The following is a 22,216-nucleotide window of genomic DNA, read 5'->3' as shown; positions in this document are numbered from 1 at the left end:
AAATTGTGTTATTATTGTCATTATGGTTTTTGTTGTATGTGTCTTTTGCGGTTGATGTTTGTATCGAAAAAATGATTAATTAAATAATAATAAAAAAATGGATTCACTTAAGTGACCAAAAGAGATCATCACTGCGTTAAACGCAAGCTTCCTGTTTCTACCTCAGATATTTTTTAAGCAAGAGTGAATAAATTACACCAGTACAATCCTAAATATGTTCACTCACGAGTAAGGCCCTCTGATTTCAGTGGGACTTAGTGCCTGTGTAAGTAAACATTGGATTGCAACCTTGCCCATTAAAACAGTGAATGGCAGTAGGAAATTTTGCCTAGCAGAATTCAAAAAAAAGTTTGTCTGCCTTCTCCAGGCAAACCAAGTGTGATACTGTTTCATTGATTCTGTTTTGACTATTTATTTGTGCTTTCATCTTGAATCTTTATCTTGTGAACGGCCCTGAGATCTTTTGAAATAAGCAACTATCCTACTTTTAAAAGACATCTGAAGGCAGCCCTGTTTAGGGAAGTTTTTAATGTTTAATGATATATTGTGTTTTTAATATTTGATTGGGAGCCTCCCAGAGTGGCTGGGGAAACCCAGCCAGATGGGTGAGATATAAATAATAAATTGTTATTATTATATTATTATTGCTATTTTGATGACGGGTGGTAAATCTAACAAATAAATAAGAATAAGCCACAGATAAATGCTTGGCTACAGTCACTGCTCTCTCTTCTCTGGAAGTTCATGGTAAGACATATTTTGGGTTTGTGTTGCATGTGAACTGGGTCTGTGTGGAAATTACTGCTATTCTTTGTTAATTCTGAATTTGTTATATCCACCATAAAAAAACCCCAAATATAAAATAATCAGGGTGTGTAACAGGTAAGTAGTTATTTTCTTCCCCTGGTCCACAAATGATCAGTACAGGTCTGTGTGGATCAGTGACGCTCGCATATTTTTTCTGACTGTATCTTGTGCCAGTGGCAACAGGGCAGCTGACACAGGTGTGATTTCTTTATTTTATTCGTTATTTTTATTTTACTTATTAATTTTGTATACTGTCCTGTGCCCGTAGATTTCAGGGCGGTTCGCAACACAAAACTGCAATATAAAAAACGCAGAATACATAATGAAAACCAAAAACAACCTAATACAGTGGATGCTTAGGTTGCAAATGTGATCTGTGTGGGAATCATGTTCACAACCCGCAGCGTTGCGTCTGCGCATGCGCGGGTCGCGATTTGGCGCTTCTGCGCATGCGCAAGAACCAAAACCCAGAGGTAACCCGTTCCGGTGCTTCCAGGTTCGGCAGGGTGTGCAACCCGAAATCACGCAACCCAAAGGGTCTGTAACCCGAGGTACGACTGTAATCCCCCCTCCCCCAACATATTATCCTATTTATTAAAATTTTATGTGATCTATTAAATTTCTTTAATCTTCCTGATTGCAATAACAGGCTGAGAAAATCGGCGCATGGCGTCTTTTCCCCGCCTGGGCGTTCTGTGTGACTCAGAAGTATGCACACTCCCAGCAGAGAGATCAAGTCACCTCTCTGGTTTGGTTTTGCACTCCCTTTTCTTCTTCCGCTTTGTGCGGGGAGGAGAAAAGAACTAGACTGCGTCGTTCCTTGTTCTGCGGGGATCGGCCTCGCAATGCTGCCTCGGTGGGTCTGAATCTCCTTATTTTCTCACTCGGGCAATTTGCTGATTTCACGGCGGGAATGACTGGCAAAATCCGAGACCAGGGAGAAGAGTTGGTGGAAGAAGATTGGAAGAAGTTTAAAGACTATCTACAGAAATATTGTAAAATTAATGAATGTTAGAATGATGTTGGATTGAGGTTAAGGGGTTTTTAGTAATAATATTATGAAGGAGTATGAAAAAATGGATTGTTAACAGGTGAAAATTTAAAGTTATAATATATCAAGACCAAGATAAGGATAAAGGTAAAGAGGGAAAGGATTTGCTGAATAAATGCCGTATTTTTCGCTCTATAAGACGCACCAGACCACAAGACGCACCTAGTTTTTGGAGGAGGAAAACAAGAAAAAAAATATTCTGAATCTCAGAAGCCAGAACAGCAAGAGGGATCGCTGCGCAGTGAAAGCAGCAATCCCTCTTGCTGTTCTGGCTTCCGGGGTAGCTGCGCAGCCTGCATTCACTCCATAAGACGCACACACATTTCCCCTTACTTTTTAGGAGGGAAAAAGTGAGTCTTATAGAACAAAAAATATGGTAAATTGAACTGGAATACAAAGAGGGGAGGTGTGGGGAGGTCCGGGAAACAAGCAAATGCAAGATATGTTATGAAAGATTGAACTGTTTTTAATTGTATTTTATTTTTGTATTTTTCTTTTTTCTTTTTGTGATGTTATGGAAAATCTTAATAAAATATTAATAATAATAAAAAAAACAATTTGCTGATTTCACAACTCTCTTTCTCCTGCCCCTTTCCTTCCCTGGCGCAACAGGAATCATTAACCAGTGGCAGCAGGAATCAAAGGACAAGGTGATTTCGCTCCTGCTGACCCACCTGCCTCTGCTAAAGCCGGGGAACATCGAGGCGAAAGTGGAGTACATGAAGCTGCTTCCCAAAATCCTGGCTCACTCCATCGAACACAACCAGCACATAGAGGAAAGCAGGCAGCTCCTATCTTACGCCCTGATCCACCCCGCCACGTCCCTGGAGGACAGGAGCGCCCTGGCCATGTGGCTGAATCACCTGGAGGACCGCACATCGCTGGGCACCTACGGGAGCCAGGGCAGAGGCCGGTCTGACTCGGTCGATTACGGGCCATCGCACTACTATCACCAAAGACAGAACTCGGACGATAAGCTCAACGGGTGGCAGAGTTCGCGGGACTCCGGCATCTGCGTCAACGCCTCCAGCTGGCAGGATAAGAACCTGGGCTGCGAGAACGGCCACCTCCCTCTCTATTCCTCCTCTTCCGTCCCCGCCACAATCAACACCATCGGAACGGGCACGGGCACAAGTAAGTCGCGGGTGGCGGTCTTGGGGGGCGCGCGGGAGGGCTCTTTCCTTTCCCCCCAGTAGCACCGCACTGAGCAAACTTGAACAAAACAGCGTATAACTCGAGGGGAAAGAAGCCATGTCTAAATTAGGATCTGGGCTGGTGGAAAACAGGGTCAGGTTCAGTTAGGCAGCCAAAGGAGTGTCACAGCTACGCAGCCAATCAGAGCATGTGTTGCCTCTGTCAAGCATCCCTGGTTGCTAAGCAACCCCTCCACCACCACCCCTTGGCTAAGTGGGCTTACCTAGCGTTGTATTAACCCTTTAAGTTACAATCTGAATGATCCCTGCTGTGGCCCTTCCGGCAGGTTTGCATGTCCCACTTCCTATTCCTAAATAAATATTGTTATCCGAAGGTTTTCAGAACGTGGCGACAGCCATGGTAACAGACATCCATTAGGGTTCCAAGTAAGGAAGGAGGGAGTGGAATTGTGTAGGTCTCCTGTGTTGCACCAAGTTTCTGCAAAGATCTAAACGCAGCTGCGACTTCTCCAGGAGAAGCCTAGTTGAAATACGTGAGAGTTGTCTGAGGACTCCAGGGTGCTCGTTCATTTCAGTGGGGATGCGGGTGGCAGTGTGATCTAAACCACTGAGCCTCTGGGGCTTGCCGATCAGAAGGTCGGCAGTTCAAATCCCCCGTTGCTCTGGCCCAGCTCTTGCCAACCCCAGCAGTTTGAAAGCAGGCCAGCGCAAGTAGATAAATAGGTACTGTTGCAGCGGGAAGGTAAACAGCGTTTCCATGCATTCTGGCACTCATCACAGTGTCCCATTGTGCCGGAAGCAGTTTAGTCCTGCTGGCCACATGACCCAGAAAGCTGTCTGTGGACAAACGCTGGCTCCCTCGCCTGAAAGCAAGATGAGTGCCGCAACCCCATACTTGCCTAACGGTCAGGGTTCCCTTTACCTTTACCTATAACACTTTAGAGTGTTCAGAGTGCTTCTTGCCATAGCTGTCAACGTTTCCCTTTTTTTAAGGGAAATTCCCTTATTCCGAATAGGATTCCACACAAGAAAAGGGAAAAGTTGACAGCTATGCTTATTGCCGAAAGCACAGCAGTGCAAGTAGATAAATAGGTACCACTGTGACAGGAAGGTAAACGGCCTTTCCATGCGCTCTGGCTTCTGTCACTGTGTTCCGTTGCACCAGAAGCGGCGTAGTCCTGCTGGCCACATGACCCGGAAAGCTGTCTGCGGACAAACGCCGGCTCCCTTGGCCTGAAAAGCGAGATGAGCGCCACAACTCCATAGTCGCCTTTGACTGGACATCTTTCCTCAGGGCCTGCAAGACAGAGTTGTTCCACCAGGCCTTTGGTTAGGGCGCAGCCTGACCCCCTCCTCTGGCAACCTGCACAGAATTTTGCTTAACGGTTGCCGTCAATTTGATTTTAATTAATTTTTATAATGAAATGTTTTTAAAATGTTGGATTATTTGATTGTTTGATTATTTGATTGTTGTTAGCCGCCCTGAGCCTGGCTTCGGCTGGGGAGGGCGGGATATAAATAAAATTTATTATTATTATTATTAACCCTTCGGGGCTCTTTTTTTTATATAAATAATTTTTTATTAATTTACAACAAAACAAAACAAAACAAAACAAAACATACATTGTTTTCACATTCCAATTTTGACAAATCTTTCGTTTTGGACTTCCTTCAGCTTTTCCGTAAATCTTTCGTAGTCATTATTAATTTCTGCATTTCCTTTTTTTTACCATTGTCATTATTCAAATCTTTTCCCCCTCTAATTCCTTTTAACAATGTCTCTCGTGTATTCACAGTGCTCTTTTAAAGCCTTCTAGCGTTATTTGACCATCACTTATATTCTCCAGATATTCAACAAATTTTCCCCAGTCCTCTGTAAACTTTTGGTCTCTTAGGTATCTAATCTTTCCAGTCATCTTATCCAATTCAGCATAATCTAACAACTTTGATCTCCAGTCTTCTATTGTCAACCCTTCGGGGCTCTTTTACCTACCCAATGGTTAGGCATGGGAGCTGGTATTGGACAACAATCAGAGACCCACAGCTGCCCCACTACTGATTTAAATTGGCACTGTTTGTGCTGCTTCCAGAGGAGTCGCCATGTCTGGCGACTGCAACAAAAACAAAGGAATATTGTAGCTTCACCATTCATTGCAGTGTATATTTCCAATCCAGTGGCTTTTTGTTTTGTGGTTTGCATGACATAATCATAGAATCGTAGAGTTGTAAAGTTAGACGGGACCCTGAGGGTCATCTAGTCCAACCCCCCCTGCCATGCAGGAATCTCAGCCAAAGCATCCATGACAGATGTCCATCAAACCTCTTCTTAAAAACCCCCAAGGAAGGAGAGTCCACAACCGCCCAAGGGGGATCTTTCCTTTGTTGAGTAGCTCTTTAAAAAAAATATATATTTATTACTTTTCCAACAATTTAAACACTACATAGAAGAAATAAAAATGGACAATACAATACAATACAAAAACACTGCATAACACTAACACCTAACACTAACACATTAAACTAACAAAACAAAACAAAAACAATTTAAAACACATCAAACAATTTCAGTATCTTATCTTCCATTCACTTATTTCAACGGCCTCCTCACACCTCCCTTTTTGTATTCCACTTCTATTAATTATTTCAGCAATTCCTTTCCATCTTCCTCTGTTTTCTATCCTATAGTTATCTTAAGGCATTCCAACCTTATTTTTTCCTTTAACACTCTATTAATCTATTTATACTTAATTCCTTATAACATTTCTACTAAAACTTCATTCCAACTTTGTTCTAACATTCATTAATTTTACAGTATTTCTGTAGATAGTCTTTAAACTTTTTCCAGTCTTCTTCCACCGACTCCTCTCCCTGGTCTCGGATTCTGCCAGTCATTTCCGCCAGTTCCATATAGTCCATCTAGTTGAGCTGCTCTTACCCTCAGAAAGTTCTTCCTGCTGTTTAGTTTGAACCTCCTTTCTTGCAACTTTACAATGAATGAATAAATTTCATAGAATCGTAGGATTTCTTTTTTTTTAATAATAATCTTTATTAGTTTTCCAATTAGATACACATATTGTATTACATTTTACATTTATACTTGCTCTTCAGAGCTGACTTCCCTCCTTCCTTCTTCTGGTTCTTTTTATATCACATATAATTTTATCGCATTATTTTCTTCCATTTTGTATATTGTTATATTGCATGTTTTTTTGGGTGCAGGCTGTAGCCATGGACATGCTATGTGATCTGATGGTGAATTTGGGGTGACCCAATGTAAAAATCCTGAGGATCCATTAGCTTTTACCTGTCCCCTCCCAGGCAGTCTCTGCTAGCATCCCTTATCTCTCTTCCGATCCCACCAATCAGCTGCTTCCTTTCAACACTCCCTTCCCTCTTGTTTGCCTTAGTGTCTTTTCCTTGATGGCAATTACTGTATTTTTCGCACCATAGGACGCACCGGACAATTGGACGCACCTTGTTTTAGAAGGGGGAAAACAAGGGGAAAAAATTCTCCCCCTCTCTGCCCAGCGCCCCTTCAGCGAAGAGGCAGGAGGCGCTGCGCAGAGAGAGGGAGAATTTTCCCCCTCTTGTTTTCCTGCTCTAAAACAAGGTGCCGTTTAAGGTGCGTTCAGGCGGCTACCTTGGAAGCCTGGAGAGCGAGAGGGGTCGGTGCACACCGACCCCTCTTGCTCTCCAGGCTTCAGTTTCCTTTCAACCTGCTCTTTGGGGCTGGCGGGGGGAAGCCCATCACCAGCCCCAAAGAGCAGGTCAGGGAGCAGCGGAAAGGCACAGCAGAGAGGCTCCTGCCATAGCCGCACGTCACTTCTCCAGCTGGGAGAGGGTTGCGGGGTTATGGTTTCTTCGCTCCATAGGACGCACACACATTTCCCCTTCATTTTTGAAGGGGAAAACGTGCGCCCTATAGAGCGAAAAATACGGTGAACTGAGTAGGAAGTTGAGGTGGTGCTTTGGGTTGAAGTGACCTGAAAACTACCTAAAGCTATTTTCCAATCTGGACTTTCTCTCCCCCCCCCCCAAGCAACCTGCCTCCATATCTGGCCTGGGGTAGTGATTGAGGGCGGGTGCCATTATCTTTAAAGGGGCTCTTTAAGAGTACCTTTGAAGCAGGAATGGGTTCGAAGTGCTCATGTAGTGCATTGACCCAAATTCCCAAGTCGGACCAGGGTTCGAATCCCCTTCTGGGTTTTTATTTTGAATTAAAATCCTAGGGCGCCGCACCCAAGCTGTTCCACAGACGACTGAAATTTTAAAGGGCACACAAAATAGGGGGGGAAAACCCTGTCCTTAGCTTGGCTGACTTCAGGAGAAGTGCAGCTGAGGCGCTTGGAAAACCAGGCGTGTTTTCTGCCAGGTGGATCTGTCAGGGCGAAGGGAGGTGTTGCGGGAACCCTAGGCTGCCATCTGCACCCCTCATGCAGCTACAGTTCCCAGAATCCCTGGGGAGAGGCACTGTCTGTCGGATCACTCCGACGGAATTGCATCTCTAACAACGCTTATACGTAGGGCTGCCTCTGAAGACGGTTCGGAAACTTCAGCTAGTGCAGTGGCGTAGCGTGGGTTGTCAGCACCCGGGGCAAGGCAAGTAATTTGCGCCCTGCCCCCCCCCCCGCTGCACTGTCCCTCCCCCCAGATAGTCCCTCGCTCTCTCTCCGCACCGCACCGCACCGCACGCCTGGCACCCTCCCCTCCACAGTGGGCGGCGACCCGGCGGCTCGGATCGGATTCGCACAGCCAGCACTGCAGTGAGAGAGAGTGAGTGAGCCAGGTAGGGGCAGAGAGCTGTGAGTGCGAGCGCCCCCCCCCCCGATGTTGCGCCCGGTGCGGCCGGCCCCCCCTGCACCCCCCACGCTACGCCACTGAGCTAGTGCAGAATTCAGTGGTCAGGTTGCTCACCAGAGCAAGATGGTTACACCGATCCCGGTCCGACTGCACTGGCTACCAATTAGTTTCCAGGCCCAATTCCAAGTGCTGGTTTTGACCTATAAAGCCTTAAATAGCTCAGGGCCCCAATACCTCAAGGACTTCCTCTTTCCATATAAACCTACCCAGACCCTGAGATCATCTTCTGAGGCCCTTCTTCGTGTGCCCCCTCCTCGAGAGGTCCGGAGGGTGGCAACACGAGAACGGGGCCTTCTCTGCAGTGGCTCCCTGTCTGTGGGATGCTCTCTCCAGGGAAGCTCCCCAGGTGCCTTCATTATACACCTTTAGGCACCAGGCAAAAACGTTCCTTTTTAACCAGCCCTTTGCTTGACCTGATCAACATCCTATGCCCTTTAAAAATGTGGCTCCTTTTGGGGGGAGTGTTATTGTTGTTGTTTTTATTTTATATATTGTGATCTTTTCTGTGAACCACCCTGAGACCTCTGGGTACAGGGTGATATATAAATTCAATATAATAATAATAATAATAATAATAATAATAATAATAATAATAATAATATCAACAGCATTTTTTTGTTTCAAACTGGCCTATCCACTTTTTTTGCAATTGTTTTTATTGATTTTCATATTATATATTTACACATTATTACAATATTAGCAACCTAAAACTCTCAGGAGTTTTACAACTCTTAATACCCTTTTCAAACTGGATTCTCTGGGGGAAGCCATGGCTGTTTAAAGATGTTCTGGGCAGTTTTTCCGTTCTAAAATTCAAACGTTCACCGTCTGCCCTGGGACCTGCTGGCAAAGGGCAGGTCATAAAGTTCGCCATTGTCATCCGGGTTCCTTTCGGGTGCCCCCTGCCCCCTCTGAGTCTGCCTCCCGCCCCCTCTGCACAGTCGTCCTTCTGTTTCGCCTCTCTCCTGGCATGGGGCAGCCTTTCCCACCGAAGGAGCCTGCTGTGTGAGGCTTTCCTCTTTCGCTCCGTGTTCTCTCCAGGCTGCCTCTCCTGCACAAACAGCCCTTATCCCAGCCCCAAGGCACTTCCTGGCTCCGTACAATGAGGGCGTTCTGCTCCCGGCCTGCTTCACTTGAGCCAACACGCAGCTCTCAGTTCCACCGAGGGGTTTGCAGAGTCTCCCTCTTTCTGAGCAGGGTTTTGTGGCACGAAGCGTGCGCTTAAGGAAGCCGTTCCGGAAAAGGGAGTTTTTCTGCACTCTCGGCTCGCGGGGAGGGCCTGCACAAGGCAAGGCTCCTTCGCTGGATCTTACTGAACTTTTGTTTACTTCCTTTTATATATATAAGGGACGCAGGTGGCGCTGTGGGTTAAACCACAGAGCCTAGGACTTGCTGATCAGAAGGTCAGCGGTTTGAATCCCCGTGACAGGGTGAGCTCCCGTTGCTCGGTCCCTGCTCCTGCCAACCTAGCAGTTCGAAAGCACGTCAAAGTGTAAGTAGATAAATAGGTACCACTCCAGCGGGAAGGTAAACAGCGTTTCTGTGTGCTGCTCTGGTTCTCCAGAAGCGGCTTAGTCATGCTGGCCACACGACCCGGAAGCTATACGCCGGCTCCCGCGGCCAATAAAGCGAGATGAGTGCCACAACCCCAGAGTCGGTCACGACTGGACCTAATGTTCAGGGGTACCTTTACCTTTACACACAGACACACACACACACATATATATAATTGATTTTAACATATAAATTATAAAATGTACCACAAAACTTATCACTTACACAATCTTTTTAGACTTCCATCAGCACCTCTGATGATCTACCGTTTTAACCACTTCTTATGCATTTCTTAACTTTATATTGCCTTTACATCTCTTAACAAATCATCCTCCCCCTTCTCCATTTTTGCAATACTTCCAATCATACTCCTCACAAAACTTCTTGCAAACCTACAAACGTCGTCTGATCTTCACAAATACTTTTCAAATAATCCGTAAATTTATTCCAGTCTTCCGTGAATTTCTGGTCCCGCCGGTTTCGAATCCTTCCTGTTAGTTTATCTAGTTCTGCATAGTCCATTAACTTCATCCTCCATTCTTCAATCGTCGGTAGTTCTTCTTGCTTCCATTTTTGGGCCAGTAATATTCTTGCTGCTGTTATTGCATATAAAAAGAGCTTACATTCCTTTCTATTTATATCACTCCCAACAATGCCCAGTAAAAATGCTTCTTGTTTCTTTGTAAATGTATATTTCAACATTTTTTTCATCTCATTATATATCATCTCCCAGAAGCATTTCACCTTTTTACATTCCCACCACATGTGATAAAACGTTCCCTCTTTTTCTTTACATTTCCAGCATTTACTACTGACTTTATACATTTTCGCTAACTTGACGGGTGTAATATACCATCTATACATCATTTTCATCGCATCTTCTTTTAGGGCATTGCATGCAGAAAATTTTAAACCTTCTTCCCATAATTTTACCCAGTCACTCAGCTGTATATTATACCCAAAATCTTTGGCCCAGTGGATCATAACCTACTCAACCTTCCTCGTCCTTCAAATGCCATTCAAGCAGCAATTTATACATTTTAGACAAAATTTTAGAATCATGAACTTCTGTTTACTTCCAAGCGATGGAAACGTGCAAGCAGCGCCGAGGGGAGCGCCAGAAGAGCTCTGCCGGATCAGACCCAAAGACCCAACTAGTCCAGCGCTCTGTTCTCGCAGGCGCCAAACAGACGGCCATGGGGTCTGTTTCAAGCAGGAACTGGGGGGAGCAGCCCTTGCCCCACCTGCCTGCGATTCTCTCAAGGGTGTTCAGAAGCATGCAAGCAACTCCCCGTTTTCACGGGGGCTGTGTTGTTGCAGGTCCTGGTGCCCTTGCTTGAAATTGCGTGAAATTGGACACCCATCCAAAAAGCCTGCAAACAGCCCGTTCGGCCCTATAAGTGACCTTAAGCCTTATGAGGAACGGCTAAGGGAGCTGGGCATGTTTAGCCTGGAGAAGAGGAGGTTAAGGGGTGATATGATAGCCATGTTCAAATATATGAAGGGATGTCATATGGAGGAGGGAGAAAGGTTGTTTTCTGCTGCTCCATAGAAGCGGACATGGAGCAATGGATCCAAACTACAAGAAAGAAGATTCCACCTCAACATTAGGAAGAACTTCCTGACAGTAAGAGCTGTTTGACAGTGGAATTTGCTGCCAAGGAGTGTGGTGAAGTCTCCTTCTTTGGAGGTCTTTAAGCAGAGGCTTGACAACCATATGTCAGGAGTGCTCTGATGGTGTTTCCTGCTTGGCAGGGGGTTGGACTCGATGGCCCTTGTGGTCTCTTCCAACTCTATGATTCTATGACCTTTCAGTGGCATCTTTATGACATTTCCGAGTCATTTCTGGGTTCGGTGCTTCATACCTGTGTGCAAATGCACCTGAAACAGGAGTTGCCTATATTAGTATTAGTACAGTGGTACCTCGGGTTAAGAACTTAATTTGTTCTGGAGGTCCGTTCTTAACCTGAAACTGTTCAGAACCTGAAGCACCACTTTAGCTAATGGGGCCTCCTGCTCCTGCCGCGCCACCAGAGCATGATTTCTGTTCTCATCCTGAAGCAAAGTTCTTAAGCGGAGGTACTATTTCTGGGTTAGCGGAGTCTGTAACCTGAAGCGCCTGTAACGTGAAGCACATGTAACCCGAGGTACCACTGTATTAGTATTAGTAAACCACCGAGCCTCTTGGGCTTGCCGATTGGAAGATTGGCAATTCAAATCCCCACGACGGGGTGAGCTCCTGTTGCTCTGCCCCAGCTCCTGCCAACCTAGCAGTTCGAAAGCACGCCAGTGCAAGTAGATAAATAGGTACCATTGTGGCGGGAAGGTAAACGGCATTTCCGTGCGCTCTGGTTTCCATTACGGTGTCCCATTGCACCAGAAGCGGTTTAGTCCTGCTGGCCACATGAACCGGAAAGCTGACTGTGGACAAACGCCGGCTCCCTTGGCCTGAAAGCGAGGTGAGCGTCGCAACCCCATAGTTGCCTTTGACTGGACTTAGCTTTCCAGGGCTCCTTTACCTTTACCTTACCTTTGCCCATTAGTACAGTGGTACCTCGTGTGAGGAACTTTTTTCATTCTGGAGGTCCGTTCTTAAGCTGAAACTGTTCTTAACCTGAGGTACCACTTTAGCTAATGGGGCCTCCCACTGCCGCCGCCACGCGATTTCTGTTCTCATCCTGAAGCAAAGTTCTTAACCCAAGGTACTATTTCTGGGTTAGAGGAGTCTGTATCCTGAAGTGTATGTAACCTGAAGTGTATGTATCTCGAGGTACCACTGTATTAGTATTAATATCTTGCAAGGAGGTAAGAGAGGGAAGCCCCCAGCTGTGCTGTGGTTTAAAATACCATAGAATCATAGAATCATAGAGTTGGAAGAGACCACAAGGGCCATCGAGTCCAACCCCCTGCCAAGCAGGAAACACCATCAGAGCACTCCTGACATATGGTTGTCAAGCCTCTGCTTAAAGACCTCCAAAGAAGGAGACTCCACCACACTCCTTGGCAGCAAATTCCACTGTCAAACAGCTCTTACTGTCAGGAAGTTCTTCCATGTCCACACATAGATTGGCCATAGATTGGTGAGGAGGGGGCGTCAATCCCCCCCCCCCGAGCCAGGTCACTACAAGGACCCAGATGCCCGACCACACTATAACCCACCTCGAAAGGTGAGCGGTATTATTGCTAATATTATTACAAATTAAATTTGTATACCGCCCTAGATCCAAAGATCACAGGGCGGTTCACAACATAAAAATACAAAATGAGAACAAAAAATACACAATAAAAGCACACACACATACCAACACATTTAAAAGGCATAGAATGCTGAATCGGCCAAAGGCCTGGTTATAAAGGAACATTTACAGAGAGACTGCCTCCAACAGGTAAAGGGAGAAGATAGTCAGCATAGCTAGTAGACATTGATAGCCATCTCCTCTATGGACGTGTCTCGTTCTCCTTTGACACCACCTAGGTTGGTGGCTGGGGACGTGGGTGGCGCTGTGGTTGAAACCACTGAGCCTCTTGGGCTTGCCAATCAGAAGGTTGGCGGTTCGGATCCCCACGACGGAGTGAGCTCCCATTGTTCAGTCCAGCCCACCTAGCAGTTTGAAAGCACACCAGTGCAAGTAGATAAATATGTACCGCTCCAGCGGGAAGGTAAACAGCGTTTCCACGAACTGCTGTGGTGTTGATGTTCTGTTGCGCCAGATGCGGCTTAGCCATGCTGGCCACGTGACCCGGAAGCTGTCTGTGGACAAATAGCATCTCCCTCGGCCTGTAAAGCGAGATGAGCGCCGCAGCCCCAGAGTCATCTGTGACTGGACTTAACTGTCAGGGATCCTTTACCTTTACCTTAGGTTGGTGAATATGTACTTCTGTGTTTATATATCTGGCCTGAATCTCCAACATTCAACTTCACTGGGTTCCCCTGACTTCTAGTGTTAACTTAGTGGTGGAAAGCTGGTGGCAAAACGCAGGATTTGCCAACTTGTCCCCAGAGCAGCACACAGAAAAGCCTTTCACAGGAAGCATCCCTGACGTGCTCCAGCTTAGAACCAGACATATTTAGTATGTTTTGACTGTGGCTTCCTACTTTCACAAAGGCCACCTCTTCTCTCTCCCTGCCTGCAGGAACGCAGTTTCTTTCGAAGCTCTTAATACATCATTTCAGTATTTCGCCCAGCGGAGGCAGTGGGATGAGAGAGAGAGAGAGAGTATTTTTGAAACTGAATTGCAATAAAACGAGCATAAATCTTTGGCTCTTCCTCTTGTGATCTGCCGCACAGCAGAGGAGAGAAGGACGCAAGACATTTCAGACCACCAGTTTATTATATATTCATATTCTCTCTCTCTCTCAGTCTTCTCCATTCCATATATACAGTGGTACCCCGCAAGACAAATGCCTCGGAAGACGAAAAACTCGCTAGACGAAAGGGTTTTCCGTTTTCTGAGGTGCTTCGCAAGATGGATTTTCCTAAGGGCTTGCTTCGCTAGACGAAACGGCCCTGCTTCTCCTGTCATGGCGACGGTCACTGCACGCACGAACGCTCGCTCGCTTCCCCGCTCCTCCGGCTCCCTCCCACCTTCCGGCTGACGGCCGACCTTCCGGCTGCCTCGCGCCACTGCCCACCGGCCTCGCGCGCTCCTCTGAGAGAGCCGTTGCCGCCAGCAGCCAGCATTGCAGCCGGAGTCGCGCTCCTGAGCCCCGCCGCCCTCCAGCAGCCGCGTCGCGCGGTGGCCACAAGGCGCGGGTGAGTCCAAGGACCGGCTGCGGCAGCTGCCCTGCTTCTCCCCAACCCTCCCTGCCGTGGTGCTTCACAAGACGAAAAAACTCGCTCTACGAAAAAACTCGCAGAACGAATTTAAGTGGCCACTGTAAATGGTTTTCTTCGAAAAATATCTTGTTGTTCCTGGGATCATTACTACATCTTCATTTGTCAAGTGAAGATGTAGTAACGATCAGCTCCTCGCTGGAAGGTGTGGTTCTCCTCCAGGGATCTTGTAAAATCAGAGCTGGCATCTTGTCAAAAAGCTCAACTTAAAACGAACCCCCCAGGAATCTCAGGCCAGACTGAGAATTATGAGTGCGCCCCTTTCTCAGCGAAGGTTCCCATCCGCCTTCCAAGTCCAGCTGCCTGCTCCTGGCTGCTCGGAGTAGGCATTAATAAAAAGGAAACTTAAAGAGGTCAGGCAAGCGAAAAGGTTGTTTCCTTATTGTACATCTCGCTGGATTGAGCTTGGCTGAAAGGCAGAGTTGGTTATGAAAGGCCTATTTAAAAGGAATAGCAAACAGCAGGGAGCCTCTCCATTAAGCCTGCTTGCACTGGAGCAAAAATGTAACTTTGGATTCCTTGATTTTCATAAATACGTCTCTCGCATTAGGTAAGTTCTTGCAGGATAAGGCTACTAGCCGCAATACAGTGAACGCTCGGGTTGCAAATGTGATCCGTGCGCGATGCATGTTCGCAACCCGCGTGGGTTGCAATTTGGCACTTCTGTGCATGCGCAAAGCGCAATTTAGCACTTCTGTTGTTGTTGTTGTTGTTTAGTTGTTTAGTTGTATCCGACTCTTCGTGACCCCATGGACCAGAGCACGCCAGGCACTCCTGTCTTCCACTGCCTCCCGCAGTTTGGTCAGACTCATGCTGGTAGCTTCGAGAACACTGTCCAACCATCTCGTCCTCTGTCGTCCCCTTCTCCCTGTGCCCTCCATCTTTCCCAACATCAGGGTCTTTTCCAGGGAGTCTTCTCTTCTCATGAGGTGGCCAAAGTATTGGAGCCTCAGCTTCATGATCTGTCCTTCTAGTGAGCACTCAGGGCTGATTTCCTTCAGAATGGAGAGGTTTGATCTTCTTGCAGTCCATGGGACTCTCAAGAGTCTCCTCCAGCACCATAATTCAAAAGCATCAATTCTTCAGTGATCAGCCTTCTTTATGGTCCAGCTCTCACTTCCATACATCACAACTGGGAAAACCATAAATACCACAAAACATACAAATCATAGTCTGGGGAAGGCAAGGTGGGGCAAGGCAGGTGGAAACACCACTGTCTGATGAGGAGCACTCAGGGCTGATTAGCACTTCCGCGCATGCACAACTGCCGAAACCCGGAAGTAACTCGTTCCGGTACTTCCAGGTTTCGACGGTCTGTAACCTGAAAACCGCAACCTGAAGCGTCTATGACCCGAGGTATGACTGTAGCTGTTTTCTACCTCTTTACTGTTGGAGGCAGTAAATTCTGGAGCTGGGAATCCCAAATAGGAAGAGGCACAATTATGCTCAGGTCCTGCGTGTTTTTGCCGAGAACCTAAAGATATGTAACAGTGGTGCCAGGCGAGCCACACCGGGGAGCACATTACTCAAGAGGGGAGCCACTGCAGAAAAGGCCTGTTCTCATGTTGCCACCTCCCAGGGCTGGAATAATGATGGCAGGGTCTGGGCCGGTTCATATGGGGAGAGACAGTCCCTGAGATGCTGTATAATGTAGCAACCAAAATGGTCAAAGGCCTGGAAACGATGCCTTATGAGGAACGGCTAAGGGAGCTGGGCATGTTTAGCCTGGAGAAGAGGAGGTTAAGGGGTGATATGATATCCATGTTCAAATATATAAAAGGTTGTCACATAGAGGAGGGAGAAAGGTTGTTTTCTGCTGCTCCAGAGAAGCGGACACGGAGCAATGGATCCAAACGACAAGAAAGAAGATTCCACCTAAACATTAGGAAGAACTTCCTGACAGTAAGAGCTGTTCGACGGTGGAATTTGCTGCCAAGGAGTGTGGTGGAGTCTCCTTCTTTGGAGGTCTTTAAGCAGAGGCTTGACAACCATATGTCAGGAGTGCTCTGATGGTGTTTCCTGCTTGGCAGGGGGTTGGACTCGATGGCCCTTGTGGTCTCTTCCAACTCTTCTATGATTCTATGATTCTATGACTTGGAAATTAGAACAAGTTAAGAATGGCGTAAGAGCAGCATTATAATCTTAAGAATGGCAGAAGAGCAGCCTTGGAAATTGTCAATTTAGAACCATTTGTGAACCACTTAATCAACGGGCTCTCGGAGCTGTGTACATAATAATTGCATTGACAAAGCAATCAGAGTAATTAAAACGAGAATCATCAGCTTGCTGTTTCCTACCCTAGCTGAAGATTCGGCGCCCTACTGCCGACTCCCAGCCCACCTGGCTTTCAAAAGGAATTTCTTGGGTTTCCTAGCGTTTTGCCCTTTCCATTTAAGATTTTACCAGTCCCACAGGAAGCCTCCTTGCCAACCCGATTCTGATATCCATTTATCTCCTGCGGAGAGCGATAAGCAGATTGCCATGAAAGCAGCCTTTTCCCTCACATGCTGTAAGCTGCTGTTCTCAAATCGTGTCCAAAGGAGAGAGATTGCTGTTGGGTACGCATATGGAGCAGTAACTGAGCAGTTCAGAAATTGGCAGCGGCGATGCCGTTACGATCGCAGCAAAACGAGCATTTCGGGTGGGTTAGGGGGCTGCTGTTGTTTTTCCTTTGCCTAGTTCTGTCAGATGCTTCAGTCGCTCGTTCGCAAGCAAACACAACGGCTAGCCAACAGTTGGAGAGCGTTTTGCGGAAACGTCATTCTCTTGTTTTGTACTACAGAGAGGTTGGTGATGAAACTAAGGCCACATTCGCACCATGCGTTTAAAGCACTATAGCATCATTTTGACAGTCAGGGCTTCCCCCCGAAGGATTCTGGGAACTGTAGTTTGTTACAGGCGCTGAGGGTTGTGAGGAGATCCTCCATTCCCCTCATGGAGCTACAGTTCCCAGAGTGGGCTAACAACTGATCCTTCTTCCCAGGGAACTCTGGGAATTTTAGCTCTGTGAGGGGCAAGGGGTGCCGGCTGGCTGGTGCTCATGGGAGTTGTAGTCCAAAACATCTAAAAGGCAGCTCTAGCATGCAATATTCTTACCGCCTTCTCAAAACTACAGCTCTCTTGTTTTGCAGGAGTAAGCCATGGCAGTAAGAACATTTCCAAATTGGTTAAACTTCATCTCTAGGTTCTGCTATGATCTTTAAGACCTCCGGGTATAGGGCAGAAGAAGAAGAAGAAGAGTTTGGATTTGATATCCCGCCTTTCACTCCCTTTAAGGAGTCTCAAAGCGGCTAACATTCTCCTTTCCCTTCCTCCCCCACAACAAACACTCTGTGAGGTGAGTGGGGCTGAGAGACTTCAGAGAAGTGTGACTGGCCCAAGGTCACCCAGCAGCTGCATGTGGAGGAGCGGAGACACGAACCCGGTTCCCCAGATTACGAGACTACCGCTCTCAACCACGACACCACACAAATTCTAACAGCAACAACAACCACAACCCAGATTTATTTCTTGCAACGCTAACATGCACACCAAGTTCCTGTTGAGAGAGAATCATTTTTTAAGGCTGCCCCACAATTGGGAAACCCATTGTAGGTGGGAATGCTGGAGGTTTGGCAAAGGCTGAGCTACTATTATTATTATTATTTTTAAAAATTGCAGATGGCCTAGGATTTCTGGCAAATGGTCCAAATTTCCCCCCAGAAACCTCAGCTTTCTGCACCCAAAGCAACGGTGCTATGCGACTGCTGAAAGTGGTCTGGTTCTCACAACAGCTCCTGCTACAGTAAGCCAATTACTCCTGAAGCGTTACCGTATTTTTCGCCCTATAGGACGCACCGTCCCATAAGGCGCACCTAGTTTTTTGGGGGGGGAAATAAAGTGAAAAAAATTAGCTTCCCCCGGCCCCAGCCCCCAAACAGGCAGCTCTCTGCGAGCCGTGGGAGCCCAGCGCTGGCTCCCGCTGCTTGCGGAGAGGTCCGCGAAGCCTGGACGCGCTGAGCTTGGCGCGTGCAGGCTTCAGCATGCAGGCAACTCTCCGCAAGCAACGGGAGCGCTCCCACTGCTTGCGGAGAGGTTCACGAAGCCTGTATTCGCCCCATAGGATGCGCACACATTTCCCCTTCATTTTTGGAGGGGGAAAAGTGCATCCTATAGGGCAAAAAATACGGTAGCTATATTTTCTGCAATACACTACTAAGCAATTTCCCCTTGGGGAATGATGTGATGGTTAGGGGAGATAAGTCTTGGTATGCAGGGATGGCGCGCATCGCTTTGCCACAGGGTCCGGTGAGATTTCACAAGATTTCGGCAAGATTTCAGCAGGATCTCTCCAGAAATTAGCGCTGATTTCAGCGTGCCTTCTCTACCTGCGAGGGTGGCTTCAGATTACAGGGGAGTGGATGGCAAGGCCAGAAGCCCCACCCCAAAATACTGCAGCCTTTTGAAGATTTTTTCCAGATACCTAGACAGCAGCAAGGACCAGAATCAGGCCACAGGTCCTCAGCAATCCAAATCTGGCAGCAGATTCTCACTGCCTGGTTTGCACATATCGACAAACCATGGTTTATGAAAGCATGGCTTAGTGTTATGTGTGAACCTACGGTACGTTGTTTGCTTACAAACCTTGGTTTGTTTCAACTATGGCTTGGCGTTCCGTGGGAACCTAGCCGCCTTCCTTAAAACTATGGTTTGTTTGGCCACCCCAACCCAGATGCTTGCCAGGCTACAAAGGCTGTAAAACACAAGTCACAGTTAGTAAGACAAACTGTGGTTTGTGAAACCTACTTCTGTACCTCCACCGTAACTGGCGGCATCGCAACAAATCCATGCACAAAACCCGTTGCGTATTAAAACATCGGTTTCTAAAATTGCCTGCTGTGTTTTCTTGGCAACCGGCGTTTCCTCCCCAATTACTCAGTTCAAAAGCAATATTGTCCTTTTGGTTTTATTTGTTTTTCCTTTTTAGAGTACACAGCTGCAGAATGATAATTTTAACTGAGGAACCGCTCCCCACCCCAAATACACACACATTCATACATTTCCTACTGTTGGCATGTATATTTCGGAGAGGTTGGAATTTGCATATTTGATTCCGCTTGAATAATGTATCAGCCAAAACAGGGGTATAAAGAGCAGGCCAGGAAGAGACAAGAGGTGGGCTGCCGTTTGCCAGCCTGGTTGTTTCAAGGTTGCCAACAGGGAGGGACAGGCGAGCCCCAAATTGCGTGTGTGCGGGGGGCGGTTGCTTGTTCAGAGGGGCTACCACAGAGCCAGTGTGGTGCACACTCACACACCCCAGTTTCCTAGTTCTAGAAAGCTATGCATGACACCTGTCATTTGTCTACAGGGGTCAGCAACCTTTTTTCAGCAGGGGGCCGGTCCACTGTCCCTCAGACCTTGTGAGGGGCCGGACTATCTTCTGGGGAAAAATATGAATGAATTCCTATGCCCCACAAATAACCCAGAGATGCATTTAAAATAAAAGGACACATTCTACTCATGGAAAAACATGCTGATTCCCAGAACATCTGCGGGCCAGATTGAGAAGGCGATTGGGCTGGATCCGGCCCCTGGGCCTTAATTTGTCTACAATTAAAGCACAGACTGATGTCTTCATGTGACTTCCAAAACAGGATTATTATTATTATTATTATTATTATTTATTATTTATACCCCGCCCATCTGGATGGGTTTCCCCAGCCACTCTGGGCGGCTTCCAGCAAAACACTAAAATACAATAACCTATTAAACATTAAAAGCTTCCCTAAACAGTGGTTCTCAACCTGTGGGTCCCCAGATATTGTTGGACTACAACTCCCATCATCCCTAGCTAGCAAGGCTAGAGATCAGGGATGATGGGAGTTGTAGTCCAACAACATCTGGGGCCCACAGGTTGAGAACTGCTGGATTAACAGTTTCTCTCATTGGGGATGGCATTGCTGGCATCTGATTGGTCCTAGAACAATGCAGCAGTCTGATTGGTCCACAGGAGCCACCTAATCCAGCTCCAGGTGGAAGGGAATCTGCAACCTGATTGGCCTACAGGAGAATCCCGGAATTAGCCAATCACATGGGGCCCATTGTGTAAATAATGTATGTAAAGCAGATATTTTGGGGGAACTTCCATTCCTCCTCACCGCTATGAGCTGAATAAAGAGCATGAAATCCATTCTCGACTCCGAGTATATTTCAACCCTCTTATGCCATCACATCAAGACTGTATTCTCTCATTCCTTCTGTTGCTCATATTTCGAATCCTGCTTGCGAGTTCACCATACTATAACATTCCCTTAAATAGTCTGAGATGGGCTTCTATTCTTCCCCAAAGATAATCCTGACTTTTGCACCGTAGGCGGTGTTCCATCCATACGCGAGAGGCATTCTCGCCACCCAAAGACACGTTCCAGGCAGGGAAAAGCACTTGAGGAAGGTGTGGATCGGGGCCAGGCAGAGTTGGGTGGCCAGGACAAGGGCATGGCGTGGGCAGGGACCCCAGGGCCATAGAGAGAGGCTTCGAGGGCCACATTGGGCCCCTGAGCCAGAGGGTCCCCATCCCTGTCGTCAGTACGCAAGAACCTTACCACTAGGCCTTGTTGATTTCAGTTGCAGGGGAAACTTAACGAGTGGCGGATTTTTGCATCCGCATGATTGCTCTTTTCTATTATTCCCCGTCATTTTATTTTAGCAACTGCTGTGGCACCGGCCATCTGTCTCTACTCTGGGAGCTTTACGTCTTCCGTGGAAAGGGTTGCATTGCCGGAACAGAGGGTTTGCTCCATCTTCCAGCCCTTTAGATCAGGCATAGGCAAACGCAGCCCTCCAGATGTTATGGAACTACAACTCCCATGATCCCTAGCTAACAGGACCAGTGGTCAGGGATGATGGGAATTGTAGTCTCAAAACATCTGGAGGGCCGAGTTTGGGGGTGCCTGCTTTAGATACTTGAAAATGACTCTCACGTCGCCTCTCAGTCTTCTCTTTTGTCGTCTCCTTCAACCGTTCCTCATAAGGTTTGGGCGAAGGTCTTACAGACAGGGACGGGCCGAGGCAAGATGGGGTCGGGGGCTGAGGCGAAGACCCCAAGAAAGCAGGTGGTGGAGGAAACCAGGGACAAGGGCAAGGGAAGCGGAGCGGGCCCACTCAGTCACCGGCTCATCTACAGGTTACCGTATTTTTTGCTCTATAAGACTCACTTTTTCCCTCCTAAAAACTAAGGGGAAATGTGTGTGCGTCTTATCGAGCGAATGCAGGCTGCGCAGCTATCCCAGAAGCCAGAACAGCAAGAGGGATTGCCGCTTTCACTGCGCAGCGATCCCTCTTGCTGTTCTGGCTTCTGGGATTCAGAATATTTTTTTTCCTTGTTTTCCTCCTCCAAAAACTAGGTGCGTCTTGTGGTCTGGTGCGTCTTATAGAGCGAAAAATACAGTATATTTCCATCTCCTCTTCAAAGTGCCTATCAGTACAGCAAGCTTTTGAGTTTAACAGAACTCCTCCTCAGACAAAATGAGTATTTGGAGCACTGAGAGGAATTGAGAAAGGCAATTCTAGGGCCCGTTTTTCCTTTCCGTCCAGAGACAAATTCCACACCAGACACCGAAAGCCCTATTAATTCGGTTTTCAACGGCAATGGCTCTTGCCCCACCCGCGCAAGAATCCTGGGAGCTGTAGTTTGCTGAAGGTGCCGAGACTCGTTAGGAGAAAGCTACAATTCCCAGAGTTCCCTGGGAAGAGGGGTTGCTTGTTAGACCACTTTGGGAATCGTAAGTCTGCGAGGGCAAAGAATAGGAGTCCCTTAAGGTTGCGGAGAGTTGCTAGGAGACCCCTGTTCCCCTCAGAGAGCTGCAATTCCCTCGGAAGAGGCGTGGTTGTTAAACCGCTCTGGGATAAGATAAAACCTTATTCGCATTAGCCAATGGCCACAGCGACAGTAAAACATAACAGTATACGCAGGAAAG

At 47.2% G+C, this 22,216-nt stretch overlaps 1 protein-coding gene across 3 annotated transcripts in view; it reads left to right on the top strand.

Annotated features, from left to right (window-relative positions):
- The window catches only part of SAMD4A (sterile alpha motif domain containing 4A), a 126,436-nt gene that overhangs the window by 69,611 nt on the left and 34,609 nt on the right, over positions 1 to 22,216 (top strand). For all 3 annotated transcript variants that reach the window (XM_083436406.1, XM_083436408.1, XM_083436407.1), the window contains exon 3: positions 2,471 to 2,992. In XM_083436406.1, coding sequence (XP_083292532.1) covers positions 2,471 to 2,992 — 522 coding nt within the window. The remainder of the gene's footprint in view (positions 1 to 2,470; positions 2,993 to 22,216) is intronic.

This window comes from Podarcis tiliguerta, assembly GCF_965153285.1.
Source record: "Podarcis tiliguerta genome assembly, chromosome: 1".
Taxonomy (NCBI): domain Eukaryota; kingdom Metazoa; phylum Chordata; class Lepidosauria; order Squamata; family Lacertidae; genus Podarcis; species Podarcis tiliguerta.
Note: the sequence above shows the minus strand (reverse complement) of the source record. Positions and strands in the feature narration are given on the sequence as shown.